The sequence below is a fragment of the Rhinolophus sinicus genome, linkage group LG12 (genome assembly GCF_036562045.2).
Source record: "Rhinolophus sinicus isolate RSC01 linkage group LG12, ASM3656204v1, whole genome shotgun sequence".
Lineage (NCBI taxonomy): Eukaryota > Metazoa > Chordata > Mammalia > Chiroptera > Rhinolophidae > Rhinolophus > Rhinolophus sinicus.
The window spans coordinates 20,761,849-20,774,707 of record NC_133761.1 but is presented as its reverse complement, the minus strand read 5'-3'; the positions used below and the strand labels follow the sequence as shown (position 1 = coordinate 20,774,707).

Genomic DNA, 12,859 nt, shown 5'->3' with positions numbered 1-12,859 from the left:
TGTTATAGCAGCCCCCAAAAAACTAATGAAGTTTGCTACAAGGAACCTGGGCAAACTGTCAATGTGCTTTGGCACAATAAACACATAGATGGGGTAGAAGACTCAAGCAAATGATTGAGGACCCACTATGACAAAAAGCCAAATTGAGGGTCAAGTGAAAAATTTAAAAAGAAGCAGTAACCGATTCAGTCAGTGTTCAGAAGTGCTTTGCATTAGATGGAGTTGTCCATCATGACAACAGGATAGTTTTATGAGGTAATGAAGTTCCAATCATGAAAACCAGATATCCCTCATACAGACATCTAAATCCCATTTTACTTTGTTTGAGATGTTATATTAACTCATGATGATCACTCTTTAAATTGACACAATTAAGCACCAACATTTTTTTCTACAGTTCATTGCATAAAGATTACTCTTTGCTTCATAACTGTATTACAGCCGAATATAGCCCCTTTGGAATTCTCCCTCCCATATATTTTGATAAAATAAACAGACAAACAAATGAATACACTCCTCCCCACAGGTTTTTCACATAATAGAAATATGCAAACTTGATTTACTGACTTATTTTACTCTTGATACCTGTCAAGTAATTTTTTTTTAATTTTCTGAAATATTATAAAGGTAAATTCAAAATTTGATTTTTATTTTTTTTTACTGAAAATTAACTTCTATCTAATTTCAATTTTAATGGATGATGTGTTGGCTGATTTTTTCATAACAGATATATATTTAAAGTTTTCAAAGAAAAACCTTATAATGCAATTGGTGAAGGGATCAAATTATTTTTAAGAAATACAAACTATGTAATATTTTGTGAAGCATAATTACCTTCCCTGGAGTATATGGTTATTCAGCAGTCAAATGCCATCAATTTATCCAGAAACAATCTCCTTGTAAAACAGAGTAATTAGTGAAATTCCTCTCCCTTCCTAAAATATGGTCACAATTGAAATAATATGATAGATACTACTGATTGTCTATAGAATAGCATACCTCTTCCTTGTTAACAGAGAACTGGCTTCATTCAATCGAATCAAAGCTGTGTACATCAGAGGAGGCTGAGTCCCTTGCCTGATCCAAGCACTTAATATTGATTTGTTTGAGCCAAACCACAGTATATATTTTGCTATTGCTCAGTACATGACTTAGGAATGAAAATGTTTGCAATTTTGATCAACAGGACGGGAGGGAAAGTTTGCTGGAAGGTTTCTTGGAAAGTTCTCTTAACCATTGTAATCATTTTGGGCATTGGGCATTGCTGTGTGAATGCTGCTATGCTTAGAGATTTTGCAGCCATTTCAAGACCATGAGAAAGGAAGCCCGAGGACTAAGGCAGCATGTTAAGGAAGGCAGAGCAGAGAGATGGAAAAAACCTGGGTCAAGAATGATAAAACGCAGCCTCTGAAATAAGTAGCCTTCGAATCCTTTTACCCCAAAATTCCAGGGTATGTGGAGCAAAATGTTTTTCTAATTTCTTATGTCACCTTGCATTGTTTTTCTGTTACCGTGCTTCCTGAAAATAAGACCTAGTGAGACAATCAGCTCTAACGCATCTTTTGGAGCAAAAAATTAATATAAGACCCAGTATTATATTATTATACAATATTATATTACATTACATTACATTACATCATATTATATTATATTATACCTGGTCTTATATTACAGTAAAATATACCGGGTCTTATATTAATTTTTGCTCCAAAAGACACATTCGAGCTTATTGTTCGACTAGGTCTTATTCTTGGGGAAACACAGTACTTGCAAGTAAAAAACATTAATAATTATTATTTTTCTATTATATTTAACTATGTCAATCAAAAGCACTGGCTATACCTTTAGAAATAATGTACATCCTGTCACCTCTGAAAAAATTTTTTTTCAAACATAACAGTGAAAAGAAGTGAAATTTAAATATGCTTACTTGAATGCCAGCCCCCTCTGGCACTGTGATCTTCCATACACAATTCAGATTGTTGTCATAAGGCTCAGGGTATCCAGGAGACAAAATTGTCCCTTTGCGCTTGGTTAAAATTCCACCACAGGGAACTAAAAGTAAAGCAGTTCAAGAGAGGAAGTTAATTCTAATGCAAAAGATTAAAATAAAACAAATGGTTAGAGATAACATCTTAGACAGATGCTAGATTTGCAAACACAATCAGTCATACTATTTTTTTTAATTCATAAGAACAATGAAAATTAAGTCTTCCTATACCACAAAAACTTAAAAAAAAAAAAAATCAGACACATTAATAGGTAAACCCACAAGTCCATACCTAAAATCGTAGTATAGTTCATTCAGCAATAGTATATCATTTGCATTATATTACTAAAAAGTGTACTGACACATTCGTGTTAAAAATTGTTCATATTTGGATATAGACTTTTTTGAGGATTTAGTTAACATTTTGCTTTTCCCTGCATGCATCCTATGAGGAGTAATAGCACCCTCTGAGGAGTAATGATGATGCTAACGATTATCTTATGACCATGACATTTATATAGAGACTACTACTGGCCAAGAGACTCCTGTAAGCACTTCACATAGTTTAACTCTTTATCTCCCAACAATCCAAGGAGATATGAATAAGCATTCTCCCCATTTTATGGGTGAGAAAATCAAGTCATTAAAGATTAAATAACTTGTCCAACATCACATAGTTAGTAAAGAAGGATCTGAGATTTGAGTCCTGGTATTTTAGTTCCAGAGTCCATGTTCATCAGTTCAAGGAAAATACTTGGCTTGGTGCCAGTCTGATTATTGCCAGTACAATCACTACATGAAAGAATAAGTATGCAGACCTGCTTTACTAATCTTAAAGTAAAATTCTCATGCCACTAGAAGTACCAGCTTGGTTCTGGGCATGAGCCAATTTAGAATTGTAAATACTGTGTGATATTGGACATGTTCCTTAAACTTTCTAAAACTCAATTGTTTCCAAAGGGCTTTTGTGAAAAGATATAGTATAAATATATAACAAGGCACATAAAGAAGCTAGCACACAGCTTGGAAAACAATAAGTCAACAGAGTGCGTATTCTTTGGCAACTATTGTTATTTTAGGAACCAATGACACTGTTATTCTTGGGCATTTGAACCACAGGGTCTATAATGATGAGATGTTAGAGTGTATCTTTTGTAATACTTTTTTTTTTTAAGTTAATAATACATTTTTGTGGCATTTCCAAAGCTGAATGCAAAAAGCTAGGAAAATTACTCAAAAGAGTGCTGCAAATATTTTTAACAGTGTGATAATATATTTAGAGAAAGTCATTTTGTTGTATTTACTTATGAATCTGTTATTGGGTTACATACAAATTTAGATTAAATTGGTCAGAAAGAATTTAGGTCTTTTAAGAAGAAAACAATCAGTTTTGAATGATTTGATAATCGCATGCCAGGAGGAGAAAAATAATTAAAGAATAAAGACTACCCCAAAAAATTAAGAGGAAAAAAAGGTGATTGATGAAGTACTAATCCTGAGCTGAAAAAAAACAATTTACCAATCCTCTTCTTCTCCATCTTCACTGTCACTACTCTACTTTATTCTCCTTTTTCCCCCCCTAAGTTACTGTACTAAACACATCAATGAACTTCCCTATTGCCGGTATATTTTCCATGTAATATAATCTCCATTAAATGACCTTTCTCAAATGACAATTTGATCATGTTACTTCACTGCTGAAAGTCCTTCAAAAATCTCATCATTGCCTTAATTCTACAAATGAGCATAGTTAATTGAATTAGCCTCTCACTACATCTCCAGGCTCATATGTACCCATAATTTTTCAAGAGTTCACCCTCCCAATTCTCCATCCCAGTCCAGCCTATGAATCTAATATCCTCCCTTAATGCTGCCACTTGAGAGTCCTTCTCTCACTTAGCCTACCATCCATGGACATTCCATGCTAGTGCGACCTCTCTAACCCTTTGTTGACTCCCTTCTGTGTTAAGTGACCCATAATTCCCCACAGTGCCAAGTGGTTTCCTGTACTGTTCTATCATAGTATTGCTCACACTACGGTTTCACATGTTTTTATGTTTTAGTCTCTTCCAATAGACTGAAGCTGAGAAGATGAAGTAATCAACTTTTTGTCTGGACTTCTGTTCACTGTGGTGCCAAGATTGTAATTCTTCTACCCTTTGCATGACTTCCATGCTGCCTCAGAGACAAGTCATCCCCTCTTCCTCACTCTCCATTCTCTCCTCTACTCATTTCAACAGACATTTGTCTTCTCCACTCTATTGAAATGACTATGTCCAAGTCACCAGGATATTTTTGTTGTTATATGCATTGAAGTTATCTCCCATCCACACTAGTCCAAATCTTAGTAATACACCATTCATCCATTCCTTAGGCCAAAAATACAGGACTCAGTTTCTCTCTTACATTTAAGTTTACATTTACATCTATGTAAAATCTACTAGTAAATTTTGTCAGCTCTACCTTCACTTACAAATTCTCATTGCTGATCTTGATCTTCGTATCTAAATCACCATTTCCTTTCCTCTCCACTACTGCAATAGGCTCCTAATCAGTCTTAATGTTTCTACTCCACCCCTCCTTACACTAGCCACTGTGATTTTTTTTTTTAGAAACTAAGGTCATATCACCCCTTAGCTCAATCAATTCCCATGCTACTTAGAAAAAATTCGAAGTCCCCACAGACTCTAAGACTCCATATGACTTAACCTCTGCTCTGCCTTTTCCAACTCTTCTATCACTGTCACCATCACTCACTCTGTTCCAGACATCTGGGATTCCTGCTGTGGGTTGACCATGTCAAGACCTCTCTCACCCTCTATACACTTGGTCACCTCCCAGACTCCTATATAACACTTCCACTTGGGTGTAAAACAGCAGCATATCATGGATGTCTTGCTCTAATCTCTAGACCCTGCTTTACTTTTCTCCATAGTACTTATCATTATCTGAAAGAAGAGAATATATTTAGTGATGTGATCTAGTTCCCGCCACTAAAATGTCAACTCCATAAGGCAGGGGTTATAGCTACTTACTCAAACCTATGTTGCCAGTTCCTAGAAAAGTGCCTGACACTGAGTACTCAGTAAATGCTTGTGGAATAAATTGTTGAATGACTGGTTGTATATCTGTGTATGTCTTGTGGTTACAAATTAAATCTTTACTAATCCTGTCTGTATCATGCCTTTCTCCCAGGATTTTCCTAAACAAGCCATTATTGTTTAAATCCACTTTAATAATTTTATTTTTTTACCAGCAAAACATACTATAAAAGTATTCCCAAATATGAATTGCCACATCCATAATATTTTACAAAGTTTTACTTCCCATGTATATATTACTTAACCTAACATTTGTTCCTTATGTTAAAAAGGATATATTATGCATTTCCCTTCTGATCAGTATTATACTATATAACATATGGATTAAGAGGACAGGCTTTAGAATCAAGCAGCTTGGGCTCAAATCCTAATTTTGCTTTTGCCTTTAGTAATTTTAGAATTACTGAAAACCTAATTCTGCTTTTACTATCTATGAAACAGAAATAGTAATCTACCTTCTGGTATTAGTGTCCATATTAAACGAGATAATGCTTACTAGTGGTTCACACGAATGCTAATAATCACTATTCATTATTATATTTAACCACTTCTTCATGAATGGAAGGATGGATGAATAAATGAATCAAAGAATGAGGGTTCAGATCCTGTGTATAATTCTTCATTTATTTCATTCCCACTGTAAAGAAAGATGATATAAGCAGGTGTTGCCAGGGAGCCAATACAAGTAAAGTAGTTCTTTCTGAGTCTCTAAAGGACTTGGAAAAAAGAAATCGAGATATGGGTAGAGGAATAAGCAACTGATTAAAGATTTTTTTGCCTAAGGCAAGGAAGTGGCAAGTTCAGGGACTTTTCAAAAGAGACCTCCCACTGACATAAGTACTCATGCCTAAGGCCATATATTGTCGGAGCTATTAGTGGCTGCAGGGGGTTATTTGAATCACAGAGTCTCAGGGAGGAGAGCTTGGGGTTTTATGAGACTGCAAATTTTAAGAAATCTGAATTATAACAAGGTCAAATTTGGCAGATGAAAACTGTCTTCAGCATATTTTTCAGTTTTATATTTCTTCCAAGTCCAATGTTCTCATCAAAATATCACTGTACTTTATGAGAATTTACCTAAGAATGGCTTGATATAACAGATTTGTACAAGATTAGTAAATTTTGTTTTCACATTCATACTGGTTATTTGAATTTGTGGATTCCCTAACTTAGCATTTGACCATTTTAACTATAAGCACAACTTGCATAGCATGCCTAATGGGGCTGCTTTCCAGTCAACAGTTTGATTTAAAAATTACTGAACACTTTATTGTGTTTTACTCTGACAGAAAAAAACAAAATGAAAGTGTTGATAGCAGTAATAAGAACTATGAAATTGAACTGATACAATTGAGGTGGAAATCATTAGGAATGTGCAAAGCTGTTTTTGTTTCAATTGGAAGCTCATTTGGCTTAAGCTGTTAACTGAGCATTCATTGACAGTGAAGTCAGAGAAAATACAATCATTATGTATAAAATCCTGAAAATAGATTGTCAAGGGTTATATCTAAACTGTAAAGTATAAACGGATCATTTGTTCTCTCGCAGAATAAAATTACCCACATAAGAAATAAGTCTATTGTTTGTATTTTGCCTGCGCATCTTTCCTATGGATTCTTAGAAGAGTTTGAAACTTCAGATGGTTTGTAAAGCTCCTAGCAAGCAAAGTGAGCAAAACCATCACCATGTGGCAAAAGACAGAAACTAAAAATGTTTGGGCCCTGGATGGTGGCTAGTTGTTCACCTCTACAGAAATTCAGGAAATTACCAGCTATTTCCTGAGATGCAACCACTGAACAAATGTTTATTGAACACCAACTATATGCCAGATCCTCTTTTGATTGAGCAAAAAAACAATATAGTGACAGGAAAGAGGAGGTCAGGAAAGATTAAGAAACACACACACACACACACACACACACACAAGAACTATATATAATATGGTAGGTGGCTGCCATACAAGAAAAGCAGGGTAAGGATGTGGAGAACAAATGGAGCATGAGTAGCAGAAAATTATTTTCAGATAGGATGTCCAAGGAAGATAATCAGGTGGAGACTTCAATGAAGTCATGCAGTACACCCGGAAGAAATCGCATGGATGCGCATTCCAAGGAAAAGAAATACAAAGTGCAAAGGACTTGAAGCAGTTAATGTTTTATCCATTAACAGATATTGGGAATGAACATGAATTAAAGATAATGATTTGATATCCACCTAAGATAAATCTGCACTTTATTCTCATATTTAAATCTTTAAGACATAGAGGCTTTTCTTCTTCTTCTTCTTCTCAATTTTAATTATTATTTTAAGGCAATGATTTTTTTTTTTTTAGGACATTTGAAGCTAAACATATTTATAGTTAAAAAATAGAATTGCAAAGTAAATTTTCATTTATGTAAAGATGAACAGTTGAATGTGAAGTGAACCAAAATTTTGCTACAATGAAGCTGCCTTTTGGGGTACTGATTGTAAGGCTGTTTATTAAGAAATATGACACAGAAAAAAAAAAATTGTCCCACTTCCCTGCACAAAGATTCAGACAGAAACCTGCTTCAGGAAGGAAAGTTTATAATGCTGCCTTAGTCTAATTTGAATTAAGTATGAGGGCATCAGGCCTGGGCCTGTTCGATAGATACCCCTGTGTCCCATCGTTTGAGTTGGCTCGCAAGAATATTCCTGCCATGTGCGTTCTGCTCTTCCTCAAGAAAATCTTCCATTCTCACTTCTGAAATCTCATACCCTTCCCCACCTTTCTCTTTTGTCCAAAAATGTCTTTTATACCCAATGCTGTCTCACTGTCTTTGGAATTTTCCTGCCTATGTGAATTCCCCATGCACATGTATTAAAGCTTTGATTTTCTTCTGTTAATCTGCTGAATGTTGTTTGAATTATTTGACCAGCCAGAAGAACTAAAGGAGAAGGGGAACTGATTTCCTGGCCCCAACAGATGAAATGGTAAAACCGGAGCTGAGCTACCATCCAAGTGTCATTTAGAATCATCACCTTTCTTTTTCGTGTCTTACATGGATCCCCTATGTCTTTCTGTTATATATTCAGTTTTCTAGATGTGCACCTATTCTATAAGGTGAACAATATGTTTTAAATGGTATAAGTTATTTTCCATGTGATCTTGGCAGGACACAGAAGTCATCTAATACAATTTCTATCACTAGGAGTGTACTTTCAAACCAATGCAAAACCAAAGGTAGTCTGTTCTGTTTAAAGACTCTCCATAGAGGCAGTGACAAGCTTCTCAAAAGGCCCATGGATCTACAAATAGATGGGTTTTTGATAGAGACATTGTAATGACTTCTGAGAATGTCATCTTTGCCCTTAAAGTAGAAACTGTGACTGAATCCATCTAGGCTGGGGACAGCATATCAGCATTTACTCTTGAAGTTGAATGTCAGCCATGGACTTGCATAGTCTAGTGACTGCTAGGAGCTCCTGTCGTTGCCGAGATGAATCCATAATTGAAAGCCATGACCTTCCTTTAATTTACGTGGATTTTTACATCTGAAGGGAAAAACACTCAAAATAACCGACACATTTAACATATTTTTAAAAAGCTTTGCAATAATAATATAGAATAGGGATTTTCTTCTGCTTTAAACAAAATTGGTTTATGTTTATAATTTAGAGTTCTTATTCTCTACTCTCTATCTCCCAAAATATTCTTTTTTTCTCTCATTTTCCTTTCCTCTTCCAAAAATGTTCTTTCCTTTCCCCCTTTTCTTTTTTGTTTTCTTTTTTTTTATTGTCAGCTCTTTCCTTCCCTTTATCTTCTTCCAATTTCTAAACCTGTTGCATTCAATCCCTCATGGACAAAAGAAATGCCCTTGGATAATGCAATGTTTACATTTTCCAGCGTTAGAAAAACAGAGTGCAAACCTTGATTAAATATACCATATTTCCCCGAAAATGAGACCTACCCAGAAAATAAGCCCTAGTATGATTTTTCAGGATGCTCATAATATAAGCACTACCCCAAAAATAAGCCCCAGTTAACATCGTCAGATAGACAGATGACATTTAGTACGTCCGTTGCAACACACGATGGATGTACTGAATTATAAAATAATGTTAATATATAATTAAATATAAATGAATAATATTATTGACATTAATGCTTAAAATAAATGATAATATAAATTATAATTAAGTATTTGTAAATACCCAAGTGGGCACCTTTGGACGAGAAGTTAACGCCTATGTAAAGAGATGAACTCGAGACTTATTGCCAAATGACCAATCGGAGTACAGACACAATGCATGAATAACATGTGCACTGGTAACAAACGGATGTAGTTGTGTCTAATATGAATCTTCATAATTTAATACATCGTGAATTGTCACGGACATATATAATGCACTTGTGTGAAGTAAAGAAATGTTTTCTGAATTTCGGTGCCTGCAATTTTTCATTGCCTTTGTGTGGACCATCACCCTTTCTTTTTTTAATTGTCAGTACAATATGTCTTTTTTTTTTTTTTTTTTGTAAGTTTCACCGGGGAATATTGGGGAACAGTGTGTTTCTCCAGGGCCCATTAGTTCCAAGTCGTTGTTCTCTGATCTAGCAGTAGAGGGCGCAGCTCAGCTCCAAGTCCAGGTGCTGTTTTCAATCTTATTAGCCTGGTTGCAGCCCTCCATCCCATGCAGGAATTGAACCAGTAATCTTGTTGAGAATTTGTACTCTAACCAACTGAGCCATCCTACCACCCCTCAGGGGGTTCAGCGGCAATTCTTTGTCTTCAATCTAGTTGTGGAGGATTCAGTTCACTGGTCCATGTGGGAATCTAAGCAGCAACCCTGTTGTTCAGAGCTCATGCCCTAACCAACCGAGCCATCCGATTGCCCCCTGGACCATCATTCTTAACTGTCATCATTTTTGTTGCCATTCCTGTCTCGTAAGTCTTCAATTAACACTTGATTTAATGGTAGATTTAAAGGGAATATTTTGACCCCCATCTTGATGGGTGCAAAAAGAAAGAGCTATTCTGTCAAGTACAAGAAAGGAATTGTGGAGGACTCCTGTGACAAGACTCTTACAGCTTTCTGCAAAGAGAAGAAGTTGTATCTCCGAATGGTCCGAAAATGGCAAGCAGAGTACGATAACCTCAGTCCACAGGTGGACAAGAGAAATGCTAAGAAGCACAAGTGTGGATAAAGTCGGCAACCATTATTTTCTGAGCTGGAAGACATCATTTGTGAATGGATTGCTGACAGGACAGCAAAGGCTTGGTTGTGCACAGGACTGATATTCAAGCATTTGCCCTTGCAAAGGCACCACAGTTAAAAATATCCCCAGAAGAATTCAAAGCATCACAACACTGGCTGGATGGCTTCCTTCAGCGGTATGAACTGTCTCTAAGAAGATCAACACTGTTCAATCTGGAAGATACTTAAGTTATTAAACGTGCACTTGCATTCAAGTCCTTTGTTGATGGCATCGACTTTTCTAAATACCAACTCTCCAAAATGATTGCTATGGATGAAACTGCAGTGTTTATGGGCCAAGGATCTCAAATGACAATTGATCAGAGGGGTGCCTCGTCAATCTACATTCCCAACACTGGTTACGAAAGTGCACGTGTTACCTGTATTTTGGCAACTAGTCTGGATGGATAGAAAGTCCCACCTCTAATCATCACTATGGGCAAGAAAGATAGGTTGAATGTGTTTCAGCATTTATGTTCTTGAAACCGAAAAAGCCTGATTCACACAAGCAGTTATAAGGAACTGAGTTGATTTAATGCTGCCATTTGTTTTGTGAGGTGGCCAGAGAGGTCTGCTAGTCTGCCATTGAACCAGCACTCACCGCACTAAAGACATGAAGAACTTCCTTGCAGAGAGAAAAATAGATCAAATAATGATTCCTGCAGGAATATTTGTCTATCTCCAGATCTTGATATTGCAATAAACAAGCCATTCAAGGACTATTTGTGCATGGAAATCAATGACTACATTGAAAATAGAATGGAGAGAAATCAGTGTGGAAACTTTGTGAAGCCTAGCCGGCAAGAGGTTGTGACTTGGGTGAAGAATTCATGGGATAAAATGACTGACAGCTGTGTTGCCAATGCACTACGAGCAGGCTACATGGACAAGAAGTGCTCATTTAAGGAGAGCTCTGTTGCTGGACATGAGAGATTGGGGCCAATGGTACTACAGGAAATGGAGTCGCAAGAAATTCAAGCTGGAATTTGGGGTTTGGAGAGTTATGACGATCTTCCAGAAAAAGATGACATGACTATTTTTGAATAAATGTAGGTTTTTGTACATGAATAAATGAATAAATGTAGCCTATTGTACATGAATAAATGTAGATTGTTGTACAAGAAAAAAATAAGACATCCCCTGAAAATAAGCCCTAAGGCATTTTTTGGAGCAAAAGTTACTATAAGATCTAGTCTTATTTTGGGGGAAATACAGTATGTTTTCAAGGCCAATTAGAATTGTAGTGATCATTATTTTTATTTTTTACTCACACCAACAATAAAAACAAAACAGGTCATGAATATATGCCTATTTTTAAAAATTGCTTCTCTTTAACTACTTGTCCTTAAATGCATCAATTGATGGAAAAAAAATTTACAGTCCTTCAAAGTAGCATATACTAATAAATAATTACTATAATTCTAAGAAAATTATCATTCTATTTCTCCAAAGTCTTCCTTAAAAATTTTAAGTGCAAAGAAAAATCTTGCACTCAAGAAACCCTAAATCATTAGAATTATAAAGAATAACAAGAGTCCACACTTCAGCCTTTTCTAAGATGCAAAAATCTTATGTGGAAGATAAATTTTACATATACATATGAATGTTATTAAATCAACATATCAACAAGTAAAAACCAATAATAACAAACCCTTTATCAGCACAGCATGTAGTTTCTATATTCTAGATCCAAATCCTTAAGAATTTAAATATTTTCTCCTGATTCAACGGTGGAGGATTTGGCAACAAAAACAACTTAATTTTTGAGTAAAAACTTACTTGCTTCCAAGAACTGTGCCAAGGATTTAATCATTTAAAAGCCACAATAAACATCTGAAAAGTTCTCTTACTTTCCTCTTTTATCGATATGGGAATTGAGAATCAGATATTATGTAAATTTCCCAGGCTCATGCAGGAATTGAACATGACAATTTAGTGTTAACATCAAAGCCCAGACTGTTACCCAAGACTTAATTAACCCTAATTCTGAGAACCTACTACTGTGGGTTCAATTTTATTCAGTTTCACATGATTCTTTACACCTTTTCCTCATTAATTAGGACATTAACAGAAGTATACAAACAGAACTTTTAAGGAGTATTTCACACATTTACACTTCAATACTTTGCATGTGTAGGTACTATGAACTCTCTAACTGGAAGAATACACAGATTTTTTTCAATGATATTTAAGAATAATTAGCTAGTTTGTGAGTTTCCATATCTCATTATATTACTCTTTTTATAATAGATACTTATCTTGAAGGAATTTTCATCACATGTGAAACTAAGCAAAGACAACTACTTATCTAGTTACTTTCTATTACATGACATTGATATTTTGTATGAATACCTATATCAATAAACTGAATGTGACACAGAAACTATCATGTATATAATTACTGGGAAAATTGAGGCAAAAATAATGATTGATTGCTGACGTTTATAAAGAAATGTTTAAAAATCCATTGTGAGGCTGAAGAGATTTATTATTATTATGTGTCTGCCTTCAATTATTAAACTGATTTAAAGCAATGTAATTTCATATGCAT

At 35.2% G+C, this 12,859-nt stretch overlaps 1 protein-coding gene across 6 annotated transcripts in view; it reads right to left on the bottom strand.

The window, feature by feature from the left end:
* Window positions 1–12,859, bottom strand: part of CSMD3 (CUB and Sushi multiple domains 3) — a 1,090,811-nt gene that overhangs the window by 157,427 nt on the left and 920,525 nt on the right. For all 6 annotated transcript variants that reach the window (XM_074316364.1, XM_074316366.1, XM_074316365.1 and 3 more), the window contains one exon: window positions 1,931–2,055. In XM_074316364.1, the coding sequence (XP_074172465.1) occupies window positions 1,931–2,055 (125 nt within the window). The remainder of the gene's footprint in view (window positions 1–1,930; window positions 2,056–12,859) is intronic.